Here is a 24,881-nt window from a genome sequence, read left to right as displayed (position 1 = left end):
ACAGACTGGAGCTCAACAGCATGTTGTACATCCACATAAAAAGGAAAAAATATGGGCGCTACTCTCATCTTTATGACGCGGAGATTAATCTGTCAGCGTGGCATGGCGTAAATCTGCGGCCTGCTTTCTGCAAAATACTGTTTTACTCGCCTTTACACTATATTTTATCTTTTATTGGCAATAAACATAAAACAGCACAAAAGGGTAATGTTCTCATCAATATTATTACAAAATGACAATAAATTTAAAGGCTTATAAGCTTTGAAGGAGATCCCACTCCGACCACCGAGCAGGCAGGAGACTGAAGATCTGTTCAGCATTTCCTCTTATTCTTTTCAATCCTGATGGAAATGTGTAGTCATTCTGTGTAGGACAAAATATGAATATATGGTATATGTATATATATATATATATATATGTATATATATATATATATATATATATATATATATATATATATATAAAATATGAATATATATGTTGTCATATAACTAATATTTTAATGAGTATTCAATTGTTATGAATTATTTGGTGAAGTATGGTTAAACAGGAACCATACTTTACTTAAGTTGTTCATAATCTTATTTTATGGTGTGTGTGTGTGTGTGTGTGTGTGTGGTGTAATGCAAAAAGTACTGTCCATTTCTTTGCTACTTGTGGCAGTACATGTGTGAACTCAGGGCCCAAGAGACAGGAAAGACCCAGAAGATTAAAGGCTAAATTAATGAGGGCGTAATCAGTAAAAGAAGATATTATTCATTTTTTATCTGTCACACCTTCATCCCCCATCTGCTCGAGGAAATGGCGGTGTGTGTTGGATGAGGTGCTGCTGCTTTTATTCCCCCTGTACCAGGAATGCAAAGTCAACGCTTTGCTTGCTCTTTCACCCTCAGACCCCAAAGCCTCAGCAGCACAAAAAGCCCCAGCCGCTTTCTCCTATGCTAATTATCTTAGCTGGAGGTTTAATTAAGACTTTTAATTAAAAAATTAGCAGCAAAAACAAACACGGCAAAACACACTAATGATTAAACCGCCTAAATAAAGACGCTTCATTCCGAAGGCATGGCAGCGTGAACAGTTTTATTACCGTCATAAACCATGTCAGAGCAGGAGATTCCCATTCAAATAGACTTGCAGTCAGGGCAGATAATGCCGAGGAGATGGATGACATGCTTACTGTATTATGTGATTATTATGTAAATGGGTTTGGAATGGATATGATGCCTGATTTCCTTAAGTAACAAATCAGCATGGTGAGGCTCTAATCAAAGCCTGTGTGGCTGCTAGTGTGGCCACAATAACTTATTTTAAAACATTTAGGATAGAATTGGGAAATAATATTGAAGAGCAAATACTTTTGGACTTTTTATTATTTTGAAAAGTAGCTCAAAACAGCAAAATGAAGCTTCAGCAAGTAACAAATGGTTGGCATAAGTCTTAGAAGCAAAGCGCTGTGGTGCTCTACTGCCCTCTAGTGGTGAACCACACAAACTGCACTCCTTCTACAAGAGCTTCCGGTTATACTCTGAAGTACAGCAGTTTATGCACCATAGAAATCGAATAGAGTTTTCGTTAGAATGGTCAACTATGCCACATTTTACACAGCGCTGTATTTATGGTATGCAGAAATACAATTGCCTTCTATTTGGGTGAATTTACCAGTCCTGCATTTGAGCATTCAACAGCCATAACTTCAGAATTTTACAAAAGAAATAATGATTTTCTGTTTGGTCGCTATGGAATAGTGGAAGTCCAGTTAGAAATAGACTGATCCATATAGATTACACATTAACCATAAAGCTAGAACAGTACACGAGAGCCGAGAGATGAGTACATGAGAGGTTCCTGAGGATCACAGCATTGGTGGCGTCTGGAACCAGTGACCAGCTCTGCTTTAATCATCTCCTCCACACAAGCTCAGCAGAGCCATCTGGTAATCTCCCTTAGTGTGCTCCTACAGACAGAGTGCACGTCAGAAATGCATGTGTATATCCAATATCAGAAATATTTCAAAAATCTAGGGGAATGTGATTATAAAAAAAAAAAGTGTGGTACATATAAATGTGATTAATATGAAACTTACAGAGATGGTCTGGTACAGAGACTTTCCAAACTGGGCCTTGAACTCAGACCTGATCTTTTTAAGGTCTACCTCACAGCGTGAGATCATGATCCTCGTCACCACCTTCTCCTTTACACCTTTCTGAAACACACCCACAAACAGAGTTGTCCTACTATCCTTCTCATGCTGTTATAAATAGAAGTGCAGCTAATTCATGCTATACCCACACACAATCCTAATCATAACCATAAGCGTCCAGTAACCAAGTGGAAAACTTTAGTTTTTAAATACAAGCTGCATACATTTGGTTCCCACAAACATGTAAATACAGTTTCACAGACCCCCCACACACACACACACAAAGATCTCTGTGCTGCATGATGTAACCGCACTGAAATAAGCTTTCTGTCACAAGAGCTGCTGAAGTACCACAAAGATAAACTTTACCCTTTTATGGTGTAAGGGAAAGGTTTATTTTTTTAAAGGAAAGAAAAAACAGAACGAAATGCAGTTACCTTCATGGCGTCGTTGAGTCTACTGGCAAAGTAGAGCTGTTTGTTTTCAAAGCACTGAACTGCACAGAACATGTGTGGAGACATTTTAGGTTTACGTACTTTATCTATCGAGTGTGTCCGTAACTGAATAATGACTTTATAAACATATATATTAAATAAGTCTAACCGAGTGTAAGGAAGGACTTCTCCAGATCTCCTTTCACCTCCTTCCTGATGCTCTCCTGCATGTCGTAGGGACTGTAGCTCTTGTATCTCTCAAATACTGCAGATAAACAAGCATGATTAAAACCCATTTCAGATTGTCCTTTATACTGATAGAAAACAGAGGTGGATGTAAGGGGCTTAAGAACCTTTCTGCAGATGAGGAACACTCCTCTCTGACATGATGCTAATCCAAGTTTTGACATCAGTGCCTTTCCGTTTTACTCCGGCTTCATACAAGGCCTGGAATGCAAAAAAAAAAAATAGAGATGGAATTTTTACACTTGCTTCCATCATATTCAGGAGGAGAGCTGATGTGTAGTAGCAAAAAGTGTTTGTTCATTTAATCCAAATTGTATGACTTACTCTGGCATCCAGATCAATTTTTTCATAGTCAACTACAGAACTTGGCTCATCCCTCTTGGTCTGTTCAGAAATGAGAAAAACTTACAAATGACTTTCTATTTAATATATTCCCCAATATGTTACACAGACAAAGAACTTGTCTCGGCAACTGCAAATGTAATATGTGAAACCCAAAACTTTTAAAATCAATGCACAAGAAATAATTAAGTCACAACCTATTCACACACATTTACATTCAAATGTATTCTAAGGCAGTATAATGGAATATTATAATATAATCAGGTAGGTAAACTTAATTAAAAAATAAATAAAATAAAGGGAATAAAATCTTTCAGAATGTTTCTAATAAACTACATAGTAATGCACATAGAATGCAGACAGTTCCTTACAGCCACTAGGGCGAGCAGCAGCTTAGCAAATTCTCCTGAGGTGTCTCCAGCCACATCCTTCTCCAGGTCCTTTTTATACACTGCGCATACACATACACACACGTGCACACACATTAACTTGCTGCTGTTCCTGTTTTTCCATGACCAGCTAAAATTGACTTGTGCACTCTCACACACATTCTTTGTAGACTTTCTTAATCTCCACCAGCTCTGTACTGCTTCGAGAGCAAAGGATCTCGATCAGGCTCTCCTCATCTGTTCCTAAACCCTGCAAAGACACGTTACAGCTGTTAGTATGCATACACACAAACATGGATGTAGTATTTACCTCAACTGACTTAGTGAGGCATGATTTCATAGTTAGACTGGGCTTACTTTAATGGAGGCTTTAATCTCAGAGGCATCATACTGACTCGTGCTTTTCATCAGGCCCAAAATAAGAGTTTCGAGTGAGCCAGACAGTGCCCCCTTCAGGGCAGTAATCAAATCCTATACAGGAGTGACATGGAAGAAAAACATGTTTTGTTTAATAATAAAGCATTAAACCTCTGTTAAAAGAAATAATAACAATTATAAAATGTTCTGACTTTCTTGGTCCTCCTCTCATATGCAAAGGCAATGTCTCGTCTCTGGCTATATGTCCGTTTGGTGAGGATCTGAATAATGGTCTGTTCATCCACACCTAAAACACACATTGTTTTTCTTCACTAAAGGCTCAAATACTATTCTGTACAGATACAATTATAAACCATTTTACAATTCCAGGATAATTAGTGAAGCATAGTTGTGGTACAATTGATAAAAATTTTGTTAACAGGACACAGAATCCTATTCTATATTTGAAATATATATCTAGAAAGAAACAAGGCTGAAGTGAGCATGTGCTCAGTTGATTGCAGGCTTCAGCCACTAATGCCTCACCCAGAACTTTCCATACGTGGGTAAGAGCTTCCACACAGGATGATGACTCATGAAGGCTGCTGATTCGAGCCAACATTTGGTCTTTGGTAAATTTAAGACTGTAGTCACCGCAAACATTTTTCACTGTAACTAGAAGGACAAGGAGCAAGGGAGTATAATGATTCGCTCACCTTTAGTTTTGATAGCTGTCTCTATTCTGGCAGCATCTTTGTCTGGATCGAAATCAGGTACAGGAACCACGGTGGGATAGGTGGGCTCGCTCGACTAAAACACGCAGTTAAAAAGAATGCAGTGTTACAGTTTGGATGTGGTCAATATGGGAAATGAGTTTCCTATAATTTTGAGGAGACCTACCCCAAAATTAAGTGTCAGCTGACCCAGGAAATCAGATACCAGTGCCATCTTAGATGTCCTGTAAAAGACAATGTATGCACGTTAACAAGATTAAAGAGTGGCAATGCAGTTTTTTTGGAATACAGTAAGGGAAGTGAGAACAGGGATGTATAAGAGTCACTGCTGCCTGAGTCACTGAGTGAGTGTTGTGCAATCGAGCTGAAGAATAGCAATGGTTGTGTTAGTCTAGGGTGAGACGGACATCAGCGTTAATGCCAAGCTTTAACTGTCCAAAAATGTCTAGCACAAAGAGGGCTGTGTTGACTCAGAAGCAGGTACTTCCATGAGTAGAGTGCTTTTGAATAATACTAAAATCAACACAAATGTTGAATTTCATGTAGAATAAACTGCAGCTGAGATTTCTCTGTAAAATGCAAGCAAAGCTCTTGAGAGTACTGCCAAGGTTTTTCCCCATTCCCTGGCTATTGTTCAGAAAACCAGAATCAGTCTTATCAACAGCCTAATACCAACAGTTACATAGAAACCAAACAGTAGAAATACAGCTTCACCACAACAAGATTCCATAGCAAGGTGGGGATTCTTTAGATAAGGGGTTTAAAGCTGTTAATTTACTGCTGTCCTTTGGTCTTTTGCTAGTAGATAAAATGCCTACTCTCACTATCAGAACCTGAGGACACACCCTTGAGAGAGAAGGGGGGGGGGGGGGGGAGGGAATCCACAATGTATGATAATCATGCCATATCCAATTCTGCTCCCTAAATTACACAGTGTGATTAAGACCCCAAAACAAATTTAGCAGACAATGACAGTAAACATTTAAACCGAGTCTCTCTCTCTCTTTTTTTTTTTTGTTTGCTAAAGATGCCTTGTTATTGCCAGAGAAAACACAGCCACTGTAGCTTTAACTCGAGACGAGCATGTCAGCAGGAAAGAATGTCATCAACAATGTTGCCAATACAACATTTCTCCTCCATGCACAAGACAACTGCTACAGCACCTTCAAGGAATCATAGCTGTTCAGTAACTTTGGGGTTTGAACTTACCTAAGTTTGCAGATGATGCACAGAAGAGTGTCAGCTATGAGAAGTGAAAAAGGGTGTGGTGGTTAAATACTCCAGTCTTTGCCAGGAGTTTTGTCCCTCCCTTAGTGCAGCAGAACCTCCTCCTGTGGTGCACAGCATGAAAAACTCCACCCTGGCAATTCCAGCAAGTCCACCATGCAATGCTGTAACCCAATCCTTTCAGACAGGAACACTTCTGATTTTGTCCATTTAAAAGCTTTGTGAGAAGAACTATATCTTTAGAACTCAAATCTTAAATGTGTTAAGTAAATAAGGAGGAAAATAAATAGAGCAAGAAAGATTAATACTAACTATGTTTATTCATAGTCTGAATGTGACTGGAGGTGTTTATGCACACCCTTATTGTTTATTGTGTCCCACCCAGAGATTCTAAATACACATTTAGTGTTTGAATACAGCTCATGAGACCAAAGTTAAAAGTCTTATAATAACATGTTTCAAACTAGGCATTAAATTCTGAACAGGAGGCCATCAGATACATGAATCTGGAAGTTAAACTGCAGCCATTTCACCACTGAGGACAAAGCATCTTAAATATGTTGAAAAATAAATGAGCCGACTGCCCATAATTTATCTTGTGCATTTAAAACATAGCGGATTTATATTTCATAATGAGCACAAAACTGTCCGTTACAACAAGAAAACACCAACACATCTTCCTTTTCTTTCCTTTTTTTTTCCTTTTATGGTGTTAATTAATTTTACAAACTTGCCCTAAATTTGTGCTCACACTCCAATAAATCTGTTCATTAATTCATATAGTAGGTGTTTCACAGAGTATATGCACCTTTTAGTCACATTTAGTCACAAGTTTGACATAAGTAGATATAAGAGAGTCACTAATTTGCACAAACGCAGATAATCTTCAAAGATATGAACTGGAGTTTCCTGAATACCACATTTTAGGTTCTCCTCCAAACAATTTACAAATAAGTTTGTAAACAACTTCATAAAGGGAAATTCTTCACATCACTGTACAAAAAGAAATAAATAATGTTTTTAATGAATATTCAAATTTAGTTTTTCCAAGTAAATAAATAAAGAACAAAACATTTTATTCCAAAAAGTTTCACTATTAAACCGGGCTTTCTGCAAAATACCTTACAAAGCACTTTCACACATCCAAATACAATGATGTAGAAACATGGTATTTAATAAACTTAATGAATTAATTTACAAAATAAAACAAAATGACATTTGAGAAAATATAGGAATACAAAATATCTACTGGTAGCTTACTCTTATAAACCCAAACTCAAATCCAACTCCAAGCTGTTCCTATTCAGCCAACACGAGTAAAGTGGGTTCAATCAGAAACAATATAAACAACTAAAAAGACATCACTGGAAATAGATGTTAGTTGCCATCGCTTATTTAATCTTCTTCATTCTGTATGTACGAGTTTTTTTGTCCTGTGTTTTTTTTCTTATTTTTTTTCTTCCGCTTTTTACTGGGTGTCCTTGCTGAGCCTGGTCTCGCTTGTGTAGATGCAGCCGTGCAGTTACCTGGATTTGCTGCTTTACACCCTCTTGCCTGAAGGTGTTGTTGGGGGAGATTAGGAGATAAAATAAAAGTTCACAAGTTGAAAGTAATAATAATCATTTGATAACTAGAACAGAATTAAATACAGACATACAGTAGATCTCACTCTAATTCAATCAGAATGTTTTGTGCTTAAAGTTCATTACATATAACTGCAACAAAAGTTTACATTTTAACATTAAATTGTTATCTATTTATTTGTGGTTCGAAATTACAAACCTGAACTTGGTATTAGGGCTGAACAAATGTAGTGTACCTCTGATTGCTTTTATCTATTCAGCTGTTTCCTGTCTAACCTGTTGGGTCGTACTTTCAGATAGATAAAGCGAATGAGAACTGCTTTGGGCAGCACTGCTTCTCATCAGATTACTCTTAAAATATACGTATAGCATAGAACTTTAATGTTCTGGAAATAATAGAAGTGTAAAAGCTGCATATGATTAACTAAGCAAAAGTATTGGAACGGATAATACTAAATAGTCTTATAATAATTAACACAAAATATTCACACATCGTTGCTTACAATAATTGTATCAAGCTGGCAACCAACCCTGTAGACAACTGACAAAACAATAATTCATTTAAACAGTAAACCAGAGACTTTATATATACAGATATAAATATCAGGAAAAGAAAGCTGAAATTCTGATCTATGTTCCCATATCCAACATTTGATCTCACACCCAGATGTCTTCAGTGTATCGTGAAAATAAAAGTCTGGTCATCTTTGTATAGGACTTTATTACATTTTTATTTAATTATTAGGAATAATTTTAATAGATTGTTATATTAACACAAGGCTCTCAGATTTCTAAGATAATAGTGTTGGACTATTTGCCCAAAATGCCAGTGTGCTTTAGTTTGATTAAATTTTTTCAAAGCTTTATAGATTAGCAATCTTGATCAGTTGCCATTCCCTAATAAAATAGAAAGAACTGAGATTCTGGTTATACCTTAGGCTGTGTGGGTGGACGTGGAGGGAAAGTGCATGGAGGTCTACAGTGTTTCTTGTGAAATGGCATAAGATGGTATGGATCCACAGGAACCCATGGAATTTTGGCCTCTGGGATTACAGGAAGTCCACAGTGGACAGCCTCGAGGTTGTAGACACTGCGACTGGGGTTCTTCCCATCAGTATCTTTGAATATGGTCACAAAAGCCTCACCAGATTTGTGACCCAACATATATCTCCCCTCTTGTAAGCTAAAACAAATGAGAGACAAACACAGAGAGAAAGAAAATGATATGGTTATAGTGGGAGTTTTCCATGAAGCCAAAAAAAAGTATGCTGTAAGGTCATGGGTTATGACATCAGATTTTGATGGATGATTGCCTGGGGGTTGGGGTGTGTATAGGGGCAGTGCGGATGAGTGAAATTGTAAATTGCGAAACAGCTCATAGCAATTTTGGATCCAGATTCTGTCTGATAAAACCCTGAGTGACAACATATTCACACATTCCATATAACACAAAAGGTTTTCGAAGTTGAGTTGTATAATCACAATATGACAAATTAGTACACAAACTTAAAAGAATCAAATAAATGTAAACTAATTCAGTAAAAGTAACAATGAACCTTGTAATGTTTTGTGTGAAACTATTTGCAGCTTGATTAAGTCAAGTCTTAGAACTGTGATTAGGCAAAACAAGGTCGAATAACACGAGCATGCCCACTGGAGTTTCTGTCTTAGCTTTTATACATGCCTCTTTACTGGGATTTTTATACAACATTCTGGCGCTTCTCATATAAACTTGGCGTTTCATGTTGCTCACACATGGAGACATGCTGCGTTTTTAATTTAGCAAAAGTGAACATGCAGGTTGTTTCAGGTTGGAGCTACATTCACAAAGATCAGATTGAACAGATAGGCTTTTCATCTTTTCTGAAATGCCTCAAAGCAATACTAAGCGACAAATGTGACAACCTGGTTACATGTTTACAACATTCCTGTACAAATGCAAGGCTCATGTATCAAGTCACATAGTAGGGCATAGAATGGAATCAGCCAAATTACATTTTTCAGAGAAAAGAACAAGGTTTTGCCAATCTCTCTCTCTCTCTCTCTCTCTCTCTCTCTCTCTCTCTCTCTCTCTCTCTCTCTCTCTCTATCTATCTATCTATCTATATATATATATATATATATATATATAAAAATACTAGGAAGTTACCCAATTCCCAGTGTGTCACTCTAAAGCTACACTCTGCGATAACTTTTGATTTGTCAGTATGCTATATTATCAACATCATTACATAAAAAAAACCAGTGTTAATATATTGCTATATAAACATAGCATGCATTGCACACAACATATGTAGTTCTTGATTTATCATAGTTAGGATTATGGTGGATCCATAGTCTATCCAGGGTGTATTCTGGGATTTACACACACGCTCACACACACACTTTCACACACTAATTTGCACCTAGGAGTGATGTAATGTAACCAATCAACCTACTGGCATGTTTTTGTGATGCGAGAGGAAACTACAGAATGCAGGAACTCTGGTGCTGTAATGTGGTAACACTACTCTGTGCACTTACAGATAATCTAATATATAAACTTAGTTACTTTGTCTTATGCTCTGTTCGTCTATATAAATATAGACTGGGATTAAACTGGAATTAACTGTATATATATATATATATATATATATATATATATATATATATATATATATATATATATATATATAGAGCATAAAGATTTTTCCAACTTTTGTTATATTGGGCATAAATTAGATCTATCTTAGAGAAAAGGTCTTACCTCATGAGTTTTTTCAGTATGTGGTAGAGTGTATTCAAGCACCTTGCTGGTCTGCAGGACAAAAAAAAAGATCAAAGGTGTGTTTGATAAATGTGAATACAGTAATCCTCTGCTTTACCGCGGTGTGAATCTCGCGCTGGTTTATCGCGGAATTGCATTCGCCACAAAATAATTTGTTTAGCTGAATTTCCCGGTCTCTTGCGGATAGCATGATAGACCAAAAAACTTTTAGGGTATTGTTTTAATGGGGTTTTATGTTGAAACAATGAAATGTATTAATAAAAATATAATTATTTATAAAACGAACTAAATGTTGAAACTGTACAGTACATGTACTCACTATAAATGTGATACAGTGTACTGTTTTTTTACAAATTTACACAAAATTCATCTCGCTATATTCTTGCAAATGTTTTCTGTGTGTGTTAAAAGTGTGTGGGAGAATGAATTATGGCTTAAACAATTACATTTTTGGGGTGGCGTCCGTTTATCGTGGGCGGTTTTGAAACATAATAATGTCTATCAAGACAAATACAAATCGAAGAAAAATTGTAATAATAAAAAAGTAGTCAAACATTAATGCAGCAATCAGATGTGCAATATTGGTATGTAATAATGTGATATCTGACATTACACACAGAAGTTAGCTCAGTAAATGAAAAGAGAAACAAGAACATGCAGTGAGCATACTTGAATTCACAGGAGGAGCTCTGGATCCAGTCTGGCTTGAGTTCTTGAAGCTGCACTACCTTTGATGTGTGTGCATTAATCCGACCTACACACACACACACACAAACACACAACTTTAACATAGTATTAGGTGATTTTTAGGCAGTACTGCTACTGATTTGCTGTTAAATTCACTTTAGGCAGATGAGCAAGGCACAGTCAGGCAGTGACATGCTGCTGCAAAATGAGTGTTGCATCATAAAAGCCACGTGAGCTATTGTAAAATTAGAGCATACAGAACAGACACGTCTCTACACGTTACATGAGCTGAGGAACTGTGAGAAACTTCCCACTGATCCAAGATCCAATAGAATGAATGACTAAATTATAACTGAGTGCTCGTAAACGGTGCATTCCACCTATAGAATGAATAAATGCAATCACCAAAACTAGCTCATCATTGTGGGTGGAGAGCTGTAAGGTAAAGTGTCAGGTTTATAGACAATTTCTTTTAAGAAAGTCGATAAACAACTGACATGGATAAGTGTCAAGGTTACTTGTTCAAAAGACAACTCAACTCAAGTTTTTACCCAGTACCTCGATTTCCAGTGAGGCATGGTGTTTTCAAATGGATGGCTAGTAGTGAACATTCACTTGAACCTCTCTTTGTTAGCTTTGTAGGAAATAGAAATAAATAGATCTTTTTTTTATCAACATGTATGGTTTACTTGTCAGACTTTTCAGGATTGAGCACATTCAAACAAAAGCACAGTTAAACACCATCTGATGCCAGGGAACAACTTCTCAAAGTCTTGCCAGAGAAATGCATCAAGTCTGTGTGAAAGTAAGTCTACGGCCGGAGCAAGCCTGGCCTAAACCAGCAAAAAGACTAGATTCCTTAACAAAGATAAAGGAATGTGTGTCTGAAAAGAGAGGATAAGACTGTGCCTCCCTTTGCATTCTTTCAGTACTGCATTAAGCCTCTGCTTACTGTAGTGCAACAGTCTGAATATTTTAAAAACACTTCAAACAAAACCACCATATTCCTTATTCTGTTTACTTCAATTTATATTTCTCCGGAAAACTATTGGACTAACTACACAATGTATACTCTATTACATATCCAGGGCTAGAAAACATGCAAACTACTCATCTTTATGAAAACCAGAACAATTAGCTGACCAAGTGATTTGGCTTTTTTGTTACAATAACAGTTCCTATGGCAACAGCAGCTCAAAACAATCACAGAGGTTATATGCGTCATACACAAGGCATGTGGAGGTGGGTGGAGGGGCAGCTGTGCTTCCTCTAACCACTGACTCCACCTCATCCTATTCACACTGATTCAGACACTCTGCACTTTCTGGAGTGACTGAAGAAATCCTTCCCTATGCTTGCACAGTACTGCTTAATGAAACGTTATCCCGCATTAGCTGGTATAAACAACAGTTCTTCTGTGGAAAATATCAGACCCTGACTTGTACGTATGGTATGTTTACTTTAAAGGCAACATTGTTTATTTAGCAAGACCCAGCCCCAGCTAAAAGCTTACTGAGTCATTACTCTGTCATCACTTCAAGGCCATTCTCTCATAATGCAGAGGTATTGTTACCTGATGATAAATGCATATAAAATCCATTGTAACATGTGGACCGGCTGAAACGGTGTGAACACCTTACCTATGAAAGATACTGTACTGGAGTTAAGCTGCTGCTCAGCCCACAGTTGGCATGCCTCAGTATGGGTCATACACTCGGCTCCGTAACACAGCTGGTACTCCAATTTGGGCAGCACATGCACAGGGACTGCCTGTACAAACACAGTTTATAGTTTGCTGTTATGTTACACACAATTTTATCAGGCCTAGCCAAAAAAAAAAAGCAGCCATTAGTATCAGATGCTGTTTATTTATTTGGGCTCGACATGGTTGGGGTTGCACTATATAATACACTAATAGAATTTTAATGCAAGTTAAGATTAGATTAGATTCAACTTTATTGTCATTGTGCAGGGTACATGTACAGAGCCAATGAAATGCAGTTACAGTTACAGAGCTACAAAAGTTACACCTGATGATTAATACCCATAATAAAGTACACTTGTGTATATGGCCGACTGACAGCAAATACCACAATGTGCAAATAGGCAATTATGCTATGACCTAATAACCGGATCTGGCTTTAAAACAAATACTTGGAAAAGAATCGAATATCCTATAACTAACTGGTAAGAAGTTTTATTTATAACATAATGATCAAAATATATCTTCTTTTTCTTTCGGCTTCTCCCATTAGGGGTCGCCACAGCGGATGATCCTTCTCCATACCCCCCCTGTCCTCTATATCTGCCTCTTTCACTCCAACCACCTGCATGTCTCCCTCACCGAATCCATAAACTTCTTTTTTTTTTCTCCCTCCTGCTGGCTCCATCCTCAGCATTCTTCTACCGATATACCCCATGTCCTTCCTCTGCACATGTCCAAACCATCTCAATCTCGCCTCCCTCACCTTGTCTCCAAAACGTCCTACATGCGCTGTCCCGCTAATAAACTTATTTCTAATCCTGTCCATCCTCGTCACTCCCAATGAAAATCTCCACATCTTCAGCTCTGCTACCTCCAGCTCCATCTCCTGTCTTTTACTTAATGCCACTGTCTCTAAACCATACAACAACACAGGTGTCACCACAGTCCTATAAACTTTCCCTCTCACTCTTGCAGATACCCTTCTATCACAAATCACCCCTGCCACTCTTCTCCACTCCACTCCACCCTGCCTGCACGCTTTTCTTCACTTCTCTAACACACTCTCCATTATTTTTCACTGTTGATCCCAGGTACCTGAACTCCTCCACCTTCACCACTTCTTCTCCCCGCAATCGCACCACTCCACTGCCCTCTCTCTCATTCACACACAATTACTCTGTCTTACTCATACTGACTTTCGTTCGCCTTCTCTCCAGCTCTCCAGGTTCTTCTCAACCTGCTCCCTACTCTCACCACAAATAACAATATCATCCACAAACATCATGGTCCACGGAGACTCCTGTCTGACCTCAGCCGTCAGCCTGTCCATCACCACTGTAAACAGGACAGGGTTTAGAGCCGATCCTTGCTGCAATTCAACCTTCACCTTAAACCAGTCTGTCGTTCCTACTGCACACTACACTGCTGTCACACTGTCCTCATACATGTCCTGCACTATGCTCACATACTTCTCCGACACACCTGACTTCCTCATACAATACCACAACTCCTCTCTCTCCACCCTGTCGTGAGCTTTCTCTAAATCCACAAACACACAATGCAACTCCTTCTGACTTTCTCTATACTTCTCCATCAACATTTTAAAAGCAAATAATGCATCTGTGGTGCTCTTTCTCACAATAAAACATCTGTTGCTCACAGATGGTCACCAATTCTGTCAGCCTGGATTTTTAAAATGTACACTATGTGGACAAATATTGTTGACAGCTGAACCTAAGGTTAATATGTGCTTTTTGTACGTCCCAATACAATTTATTTTCCTTAAAATTAGTTGAGGTCAGAGCTGTATAGTAGACCATTCAAGAGCTTCCACTCCAACCCATGTAAACCATATCTTGGGAGGTGGCTTTGTGCACAGGAATATTGTCATGCTGGAACAGGTTTGTGTCTGCCAGTTCAAAGGGAAAATTTAACTCTAATGCATCCAAAGCCATCCTATACAATTGTGTGCCTCTAACTTTGTGGTAACAGTTTGGAAGAGAACCATATATGGCTGGAAAAGTCAGGTGTTCCAAAACCTGTTCATGTCATAAATTGTATATGAAGTCACCAATCCTAGTCATATCATTAAAGTATAACATTCAGAAAAAAACATCTCAATAGGATTCAGGTCAGGACTTTAACTAGGCCACTCCAAAGTCTTTATTTTTTTTTCTCCAGCCATTTAGAGGTGGACTTGCTGGTGTGCTTTGGATCATTGTCCTGCTGCAGAACCCAAGTTCGCTTCAGCTTGAGGTCATGAACAGATGGCCGGATATTCTCCTTCAGGATTTTTTGGTAAACAGCAGAATTCATGGTTCCATTTATCACAGCAAGTCTTCCAGGTTCTGAAGCAGCAAAACAGCCCCAGACCATCACACTACCACCACCATATTTTACTGTTGATATGATGTTCTCTTTCTGAAATGCGGTGTTACTTTTACACCAGACGTAATGGGGGACACACCTTCTAAAAAAGTTAAACTTTTGTCTCATCACTCCACAGAGTATTTTCCCAAAAGTCTTGGGGATCATCAGGATGTTTTCCGGCAAAACTGAGATGAACCTTTATGTTCTTTTTGCTCAGCAGCGGTTTTTGTCTTGGAACTCTGCCATGCAGACCATTTTTGTCGTCACTTTCTTATGGTGGAGTCATGAACACTGACTTTAACTGAGGCAAGTGAGGCCTGCAGTTATTTGGATGTTGTTGTGGGGTCTTTTGTGACCTCTTGTATGAGTCGTCACTGTGCTCTTGGGGTAATTTTGGACGGTTGGCCACTCCTGGGAAGTTTCTCCACTGTTCCATGTTTTTGCCATTTGTGAATAATGGCTCTCACTGTGGTTTACAGGAGTCCCAAAGCTTTAGAAATGGCTTTATAACCTTTTCCAGACTGATAGATCGCAATTACTTTCTTTCTCATTTATTTCTGAATTTCTTGGATCTCAGCATGATAACTAGCTTTTGAGGATCTTTTGGTCTACTTCACATTGTCAGGCAGGTCCTATTTAAGAGATTTCTTGATTGTGAACAGGTGTGGCAGTAATCAGGCCTGGTTAGAGAAATTGAACTCAGGTGTGATAAACCACAGTTTAAACAGGGGGGCAAACACTTTTTTACACAGGGCCATGTAGTTTTAGATTTAGTTTTTCCTCAATAATAAAAACCATCATTTAAAAACTGCATGTTCACTTGTGTTATCTTTTACTAATATTTAAATTAGTTTGATGATCTTAAACATTCAAGTGTGACAAACATGCAAAAAAAAAAAGAAATCACACGACTGTATTAATAGAATGATGTTAATGAGTCAAACATGGATTGATATTTATTAAAAAATATCAAGAGCCCAAAACCTTCTTTTCAAGAAATAGAGTAAATAAATCGACGGGTGTTGTGGCAAGTTCGAGTCAGGAGTTTCTTTCATCATCTCTAAATGTTCTGCTTGCTGTTGAACTCACGCTGAACTGTATGTTGGTGATAAGTAGATACCACCATGCGGGAATCAAAACAAGTTTAAAACAGAGTTCGCCCTCAAACCTGCTCAGTGGATTGCTGCGTGCTTGACCAGTTCACTTTTATAAATAAAAAGTTAATTGAGTAAAAATATAGATCTATAAAGATATTTGACTTTGAAATGTAGTAAAGTTCAATTAAAAGTCTCCCCAAATGGAAATACTTTAGTAAATTACAGATACGCAAAAGAGCTACATAAGTACAGTAACGAATTCATTCCTGTTCACCACTGCTATAGAGTATAAAATGTCAAAATATGCCTTACACAGCCTTCTTCAAATCAGGTGTGACTGGATGATAGGAGTCATGACAAAACTATGGATTGTTGCCTTCTAGACGGAGCTCACCACTCACCCTGAATGTGTCTTGGTCGTGTCTGGGAAGAGCAATGGACGCAGAGCTGCGTACCATCAGCAGCACATCTAGCAGGCTGTAGAGTTTATACAGTACACTGCCCTCCTCAGGAGCTTCATAGTCCTCTTCATCCTCAGCACTCACCAGCAGCGCCTCTTTCAGCAGCCCTGCCACAAACACACACACCAACACTCATATTTGTGGTGACCACAACCAAGCACAATAATACAATCCAATTTTTTTTACCAGTAATGAAAAAGCACAGAAAGTCTATCCACTTTAACGATAAAGCCATTCACTAAAAAAGAAGAAAAAATGAACGAATATTAACTTTTTCTTTGAGCTGCAGGCTGAGAGGTGGCAGGAGCTGCAGCCTCATTCTGCAGCCCTTCTCTGTATTGTGAGTCCAGGTAAGAAGACACGCTCAGTTTGACCAGAGACACAGGATGGTTGTTGGATTTTGGTCTTAGTGGATGACACTCTGTGACTGGCGCTTTTGGAGATTCTTGGCTTTTAGCCGTAGTGGATTTCAGCATGGCATTTTGCATTCGCAAAATCTGCCCTAGTTGGTCGCAATCCGTCGAGACTCTGGGTCTTTTGATTCCTTTCCTAGCTCCTTTAGCAGTGCTGCAGGTACCATTAAGCACATTCAAATCGCTCACAGAGGATGTGTTGGGGTCAGTGATGTTCTCCTGAGCTGCAGGGGTCACCTGGTTCTTCGTGTTTGTTTTGCCGTTCTGTGGGGTGCCTGGGTCATCAATAATAAGGCGTTCCTCATCAGAATCAGCATTCACAGAGGAGCATCTTATTCGCTTGGCTGGAGTACATTCTGCGTTTATTTCTACACTACAGCTCAAAGAGTCCTCTTCACATACAGAAGTTAAGCTAGCCTCAGCACTCTCGTCCACTGAGCTGTCTTCTATACTGACTCCCTCTTCATCCGCTTCTTCTTTTGCGGGTGCCGATATAAAGTCTTCAATTGGTGAAGCTTCCTCCGTGTGCAGCGGTTTGCCTTTATCTAATTCTACTTTGGGTTTTGATAATCCCCATGTTTCCTTTTTAGAGGATGCTTGATTTTTTGATTCGTTGTCCTTTAGTTTCTTTTTCGGTTGACAGGACTCTCCGAATGACTCCAAGTCTGTTAAATCTACTTCAAAATCTATATCAGTGCTGTCAAATGAAACAACTGGTCTACTGCTCGTTTCCTGAACAACACAAAGAACAGAAAACACACAAAAACAAATGAATTAAAATAGATAAGTGATCATCACAGTTATGGGTTTGTAAAACAGTGGCGGTTGTAAAACGTTCGAGGGGAGCACTTACTTCTGTTGCAAAGCCAGTTCGATTGCCGTAGTCCTCTGATGTGAGGAAAAAAACAGGGTTTGAGCCCGTCTTCTTATATGCCAGTTGAACACTTTCCTCATGAAAAAGGTGACTTCTTTCTCTCCATGTCATGTCTGTCTTCAGCAGAGGAGGGTCGATGTACACCGTTTTACTCGAGGTGCCACCTGTACAGCAATCATCTTACACATTAGGTCCATCTAGCAAATAGCCTGTATACAAACATTTAAAAATACTGTTTGTAGCTTAGCCAAGATTAAGTACATTGCTTCTCTTCTGATCAACATATTACATTCTGAATGAAAAGCAGATTCTCAATCTGATGAAGCATGATGGGTAAATTCTTACCTTTAACAGGGTTTACTTTCACACAGACTGGCAGGTCCCATGCCTCAGTAAACCCAGCACTGTTGTTCAGTAGCTGCAGGAAGGCCTCTTTTGCAAGACACACATGTGGCTCATATGTAGCACTGAGTTTCTCTGCATTTGTGTCACTGCTGATAGGCTGCAAAACAGAGTTGAAAACAAAAGACGTTAAGAGATGTTAAAAGACGTTCAAAAACAGATATAACAGCACCCTCTAGTGGCCTTTACACCACTCAGTGAAGCCTATCTATGTAACATTTATTTAGGTAGTATATCTTAGTTACATAAAAAAAAAATTAAAATATTTGACTTTGAAAAAGCTAATTAAGTACAGCAACGAATTACATTGACTTCATTACTGTCCATCACTGCTATAGAATATTAAATGTCAAAATATGGCCATGTAGAGGCATTACCTAAACCACCATAGCATGGTGCATTGAAAAGCATTAAAAAATAGTGGGAATAAAAAGCATTACAGGCATAAAAAGCATTAAGAACTAGATATGGCTGCAATGTGTCAAAACAAAAATAATAATTTTATTTTATTTAGAGACCCTTCACTTACTGTGTGGAAATGAGTGGCCTTTTTATCTGGAGGGATCACAGCAGAAATGGACTCATAATCCACTGCAAGTTGTGTGTTTTCCGGCAGCATTCGTTTTTCTACCATCTGTATGGTGCCCTGATGAGAAGATGCACGAGTTACCAATACATGCCTTCAGATCAGGACAAAAGTATTGGGACACCTAACATTTCCAAACATATGTGGCCCTTCCCCAAACTTTTATCACAAAGTCGGAGGCAATACAATTGTATAGGATGTCGTTAGATGCAGAAGCATTACATTTTCTAAGAGACCTGAACCTGTTCCAGCATGACAATGACACTGTGCACAAAGCGAGCACCATTAACATTTGGTCTGCATGGGCTGGAATGGAAAGCTCTGACCTCAACCCTATTAAACACCTTAGGGATGAATTAGAACACTGACAAGACACCAGGCCTCTTCACCCTACATCAGTACCTGAATTTACTAACACCCTTGTAGCTGAATGAGCACAAATGTCCAAAAAAAAAAAAACATCTTTCCAGAAAAGGAAAGCTTGTGATAACAGCAAATGGAGACTAAATGTGGAGTGAGATATTTAAAAAGCATATACAAATCATATGGTCAGGTGTCCATCAACTTTTGTCCATATATTATATAAGAAAAAAAAAGTCATAAAACTTCAACACTTAAAATCCTCAACACTTTTTAAAACATTTAATATCCACTGATGACAGTTTGTTACATAATGTGACATTATAGTAAAGTGTATAGTATCTTACCATAGCAAGCAGCTGTTTCTCAAAGTTGAGTGAAATGTCTGAGACAAATTTCCCCCCTGTTAAACTGGTGATTTCTTGAATACTGTAAACTTGGGGGTAATTCCTCATGTGGTCCAAACAATGTTTAAAGTACTCCTGTTAATCCAAAGTGAAAATCAAATGTGCATATATATCTATATATATTTAAAAGTGTCGGTTTTGTTTGAATGACCGTGAGATGCAATGCAAAGACAAGTAGAAGAGACGATGCTTAAGGGCATGCAGAATTTGGAACACTCGGAGGAATAATGCAGTACCTCTGAATAGCGAGAAGCTCCCGTGGGCATGAAGTTATAATCATCAGCGCATGCTTTAGAGACATCTTGCAGGTACTTCATAAACTCTGCCACCTCCATCTTCACCTTCTCTATTAAATTCTGATAAAGAAAATGGAGTAAAAGTGGAAAAATGCTTCTAGGCTTTTGTGCATTCTTCAGAGGTGAGTTAGAAATCAGGATGGTGAGGACACTGAGTTTACCTGTGGAACTGTGTCCTGCTTGTTGTTCTTAAGGTTGTATATATACATCGCTCTTTCTTTGCGGGAGAGAGGGGAGAAGCAGGGGTAGGGTACTTTCGGGTTAGGGAAGCATTCTCCCTCTGTAGTCTCAGAAACGTGGTTCTTACATTCAGGAAGCGTTTGTTTGCAGTCTGAAGCTCCGTGGTCGTGTCTGACGTTGGGCTCTGGCATGGGTTTGTTACTCTTTGTGTGATTGGATTGTGTGGTGTGAGCAGCTGGGTTTGCTTCAGGGCCATCTTTCACATCAGCTTTTTCATCTGGGCTTTAAAGGTAAAAGATTACATGATGAATGTTTTTATAAATAAGCACAACATTCATCAACACCAACAGAACCTTTAGTTACCCCAAAACTGTCTAATGAAAACAACAATTAGTTTGAATAGTTGTATTTTTGTATTTGAATAGTTGTGTGTATGTATATATATATATATATATATATATATATATATATATATATATATATACATACATACACATATATACATATATATACACACACACAACTATTCAAATATACACAAAAAGAAAGGCAAAATACTCAAATAGGTATGTCAATAACAAGCAATAAAAAGTGCTGGAAAGTAAACAAAATGTTTAGGTTATTCAATTATTATTATGATGTTTTGAACTTTAATTATGAACCTGAGCATTAATAAACCATTATGTTAATAAAATAACTGGACAATAAAAATGAAAATAATCATCCGGGTAGAGTGATAGGGGCCTGGTATAAAGTTTAGATTCCCCCTCCCTCATGACACATCAATCTGCTAATGATTCACTTATTCTACAGCAAAGAATGACAGGTACACTTTATGAACAAATGTTTTGTGGACACCTGACCATAGGGTACATATGAGTATTTTTTTGCTTCTGTAATAATCCCTACTCTTCTGGGAAGATGTTCCACTAGATTTTGGAGTGTGCCCTTGAAGATTTTTACTCATTCAGCTACAAGGCTGTTAGTAAAGTCAGGTACTGATGCAGGGTGAGGAGGCCTGGGGTGCAGTCAATGTTCCAATTCATCCCAAAGGTAATGAAATTCTTTGAACAAATGCCGTTATCGATTAGTTTGGCTGAAGTTCGGGCTCAAGCTTCGGTTTAGCGTGACTGCACGAGAACACAGTCGCCTGGGAAAATGGAAGAGAGTACAGGGTCAACCTGTAAAATTAACTCAAGAAGGAAAACTGTACCTGCAAGTTATTGCAAAGTGGAGCTTTGTGTGGCACAGTGAAAAATAAAGCACAGTGGTGTCACGGATGAAGGCTGAACTTCTGCATAAACTGCATAAACCTCATCATGTGAAAATGGTATACTGAAGTGTTATTGTGCGACTGTTAACTTCGGGACAGTCGCATCTGTTTTGTTGTGACTCGCGAGCATCAGGTTGCGCAATCAGCTCGCTCGTGACAGTGATGGCTTTTGCATTTTAAAGAGCACTTTTTATACATAAATACCCTGAATTACGGCTTTATATAGTTATAATAAGCAAAACATCTAGTTTAAACATAGAGTTTTTATCGTCTGATTAATCGATTATCAAAATAATCGTTAGTTGCAGCCCTAGTAAAATTTCTATGCGACCACATCCAAAGACATCCTATACAATTGTGTGCCTCCAACTTTGTGGTAACAGCGAGAAAGTCAGGTGTCCCAATACTTTTGTCCATATAATGCTCTTTGACCCCATTGATAGTTACATTAAATGCTGCAGAAAATCCTCAAGAATAAAATATATTCTGTAATGATTTGATTATATCAGCTATAAAGACTTGTTCCTTCAATAGTTTTCTGCCTTTTCTCTTTTTAATAGTATTCAAGCATATTAAATCTTTCACTGTGTGGACAAGGAAACCAAGTTTCCTTGTTTTGGTCTGGAAGATTGAAAAGCCTATAATGTGTAAATCAGAATCAGGGTGTGGAGGAAGGCACAGGGCTGGATGCCAGTGTAAATGTTTTAAGGGTGGGGGGGAACATGCTCATAGGAAATACCAGTGATCACAACTGGCCACTGAAATCTGAACATGCTGGAGCATATCCTGCCCCTCCAAACAAAACATTACTGCAATAAAGCATCTGTGGGGTTTGACAAATGAGTGATGGCTTCTGTTACAGAATAAAGAAGAACCTGGCTGAAGAGAATAAAGGAGATTAAACTCTGTCTTGGTGATGTGATATGAAATAAAAAAAAAACATCTTAACTTGGGATGGAGTAAATAAAACAGGAAATGATTATTAACCCCAATAACGGCGATGGTGGAATTGACATCAGTTCAAGCTAGTTCAGGAGTCATCTGAAGACGTGCTCCAAAGCAGCATCAGGAGAAATAATTCATAGATCAGGAGCAACATTGTGAGTCTGAGCAACATCCACTAGGGAAAACTAGAACCACAATGCAGGACTGAGGCATGTACACAAAACCAAAATATATGTACGCATTTTTGAGGTACTGGTTGCATTTCATCTACGATGTGTTTTTTTTGTGATCATTGATGTCCAAACATCAAATGAGAATCAAAATACGTACTCCACTTGCTGAAGCCCCACCATGCTCCTCTACACAATAAAAATTGTGTGCGCACTACTAGACCACGAGCTGGAAATATTCACAAAGATCAGCAGAGTTATGCCTTTGAATTTATGGCTACATGAGCAGAATCATAACAGGTTTGGCTGTTTTTCCATCCATTAACCTAAACTGCTTTGAGATTCCAGAAGTTTTTTTCGAGATACCTACTTTTATGTTCTAAGAGATGATCGAATCAAAATCTTTCCCGATTCTATACCAGCTTGTGTGATAATGTTTACATGTCAGATTTAATGATGAAGATCCTCCAATGACAGAAATGCAATTAAAGACAACTACTATGTTCTGCTCACACAAACAGAAACACTCCAGTAACTTTCAGTCAGTGTTTTGTTTATGTTAATGCCACTGACACAACTGTATTTGTAGCTCCCTCTAATTCCAGGTGATCTTCTTTTGGAGTCCTCATATTATTATTATTATTATTATTATTATTATTATTATGATTATTGGCACTGCTGTTTACAAAACATTTTGCTCACAATGACACTAACGTGGCCGCACAAACCAAGACTGCAAATCTCAGGTTAAGACCAAAGGATGATGTGGTATGATGAAGGCAACAATGTACCAGAGAGAAAGTCTTCAGTACTCTCTAATATTTTACATGTCTTGGCAAACAGAAAGAAGTATGAAACATGTCAAAGATGCACGAGTTTCATATAAACTACTACAAAAATGACGGAGTGACGTTACCTTTGTAAAATGTCCCAGAGCTCTTTTATGGTGGGCGCCAGAGTGAATTTATCGAAGACATCTTTGGAAAATGGGCCCGGGTCTGTGACAGGAGCCTGATCCCTGAATACAGAGCTGCATTAGCCAAAACAGCTGGCTATCATAATCTAACTGTGAGATGCTACATTTCAGTTTAAAACAAGTTACACATATATAATATCTTATGTCCCGTCTAGCGTATCTGCACGAGACAAATCTGACCTGTGCCATAATGTTCAAAATAATGAGTTTAAAATCCGCAGCTAACTAGCATTTATCTTACCACTTCAGCTCCATGCCCGTGGACCCAAACGCAACGTTAATATCAACTCCAAACAATCTCCGTTCTCCATACACAGGTCTATTATACTGTATTTATTCAATAACAGCTTATGTATTAAACAACTCATATACTCATGTGGTTTCAAACGGGTACAGTGCAACAGGAGAAATTGACCGTGTAGAAACAACCGTGTAATTATAGTTCCGCACAAACATCTGTATTAGTTCCTGTTTTATCTCCATCCACATTACACTTTATTATTCACTTTACATTACTGTGTTTGAAACTGTTAAATTGTGTGCTGCTCTCTGACTGTCTCAGTCTGGAACCACAAAGGAATCAGTATTACATTATTACTAAACTATGTGAAAAACATTTCAACACATTTATTGATTTTCAGTGAGCACTGCACTGTGGTTAGGGTGAAGAAAACCACAGTTGATCCCAGCACTCAGAAAAATATGACAAATATATAAATATTGTTTAGTTTTGAAATTAAAGTACCGAAATATTTTATATATAAACATTTATGAATATATATATATATATATATATATATATATATATATATATATATATATATATATATATGTATGTGTGTGTGTGTGTGTATACATGTCCACTGAAAGTAGTCTACTAAAGTATCTATCTATCTATCTATCTATCTATCTATCTATCTATCTATCTATCTATCTATCTATCTATCTATCTATCTATCTATCTATCTATCTATCTATCTAAATTTTTTAACATTCTTGACTAATTAAACTGCAATTTTCAATTTATTTTAACTAATAACATGAAATAATAAACATTATAATTATATATATATATATATATATATATATATATATATATATACATATATATATATATATATATATATATATATATATATATATATATATATAAAATTTATTTATTTATTTTTCCTTTATATAGATCTTAAATACTTGTAGTTTAAATGCAAATACATTCCCTCAACTTTTTTTTTTTTTTTTACCTGTACAATTTACTTAAATATAGTATAGTATATAGCTTTCCCTGTAACTTTTCCAGACCTGTAAATAATACTATTATAATACTAATAATACTGTGTGCTCCTGCAAGGAATCTACTCAGTCCAACACAAGTGCCATGTACACATGATTCACACTTCATGACAGGTCATTTAGTATAGCCAACCTGCCAGCATTATGTTTGAGAGGTCAGAAGAAAC

General features: G+C 37.7%; 2 protein-coding genes across 3 annotated transcripts; both read right to left on the bottom strand.

The window, feature by feature from the left end:
* Positions 1-1,352: 1,352 nt before the first annotated feature.
* On the bottom strand, positions 1,353-6,003 carry anxa2a (annexin A2a). Its single transcript, XM_046859338.1, has 13 exons — positions 5,852-6,003; positions 4,809-4,866; positions 4,625-4,718; positions 4,121-4,215; positions 3,909-4,022; positions 3,711-3,801; positions 3,534-3,613; positions 3,145-3,204; positions 2,928-3,021; positions 2,744-2,839; positions 2,578-2,636; positions 2,084-2,203; positions 1,353-1,954 (listed from the first exon to the last, which is right to left on the bottom strand). The coding sequence occupies exons 2-13, from the start codon at positions 4,854-4,856 to the stop codon at positions 1,895-1,897; spliced, it is 1,011 nt and encodes a 336-aa protein (XP_046715294.1). The 5' UTR covers positions 4,857-4,866; positions 5,852-6,003; the 3' UTR covers positions 1,353-1,894.
* Positions 6,004-6,928: 925 nt separating this feature from the next.
* On the bottom strand, positions 6,929-23,827 carry ice2 (interactor of little elongator complex ELL subunit 2). 2 transcript variants are annotated; one of them, XM_046859336.1, is made up of 15 exons: positions 23,663-23,827; positions 23,362-23,463; positions 20,039-20,339; positions 19,818-19,937; positions 19,522-19,656; positions 18,758-18,874; positions 18,172-18,328; positions 17,806-17,990; positions 16,811-17,684; positions 16,480-16,646; positions 12,547-12,676; positions 10,889-10,973; positions 10,199-10,249; positions 8,386-8,635; positions 6,929-7,423 (listed from the first exon to the last, which is right to left on the bottom strand). In XM_046859336.1, exons 1-15 carry the CDS (start codon positions 23,674-23,676, stop codon positions 7,265-7,267), a joined length of 2,847 nt encoding a protein of 948 aa, XP_046715292.1. In that variant the 5' UTR covers positions 23,677-23,827; the 3' UTR covers positions 6,929-7,264. The 2 variants fall into 2 exon arrangements, with proteins under 2 accessions (XP_046715292.1, XP_046715293.1); XM_046859337.1 differs by lacking the exon at positions 23,663-23,827 and having other exon boundaries at positions 20,039-20,334.
* Positions 23,828-24,881: the final 1,054 nt, after the last annotated feature.

Source organism: Silurus meridionalis, chromosome 10 (assembly GCF_014805685.1).
Source record: "Silurus meridionalis isolate SWU-2019-XX chromosome 10, ASM1480568v1, whole genome shotgun sequence".
NCBI lineage: Eukaryota > Metazoa > Chordata > Actinopteri > Siluriformes > Siluridae > Silurus > Silurus meridionalis.
The sequence above is the reverse complement of the archived record's forward strand: the minus strand, read 5'-3'. Positions and strand labels throughout refer to the sequence as shown.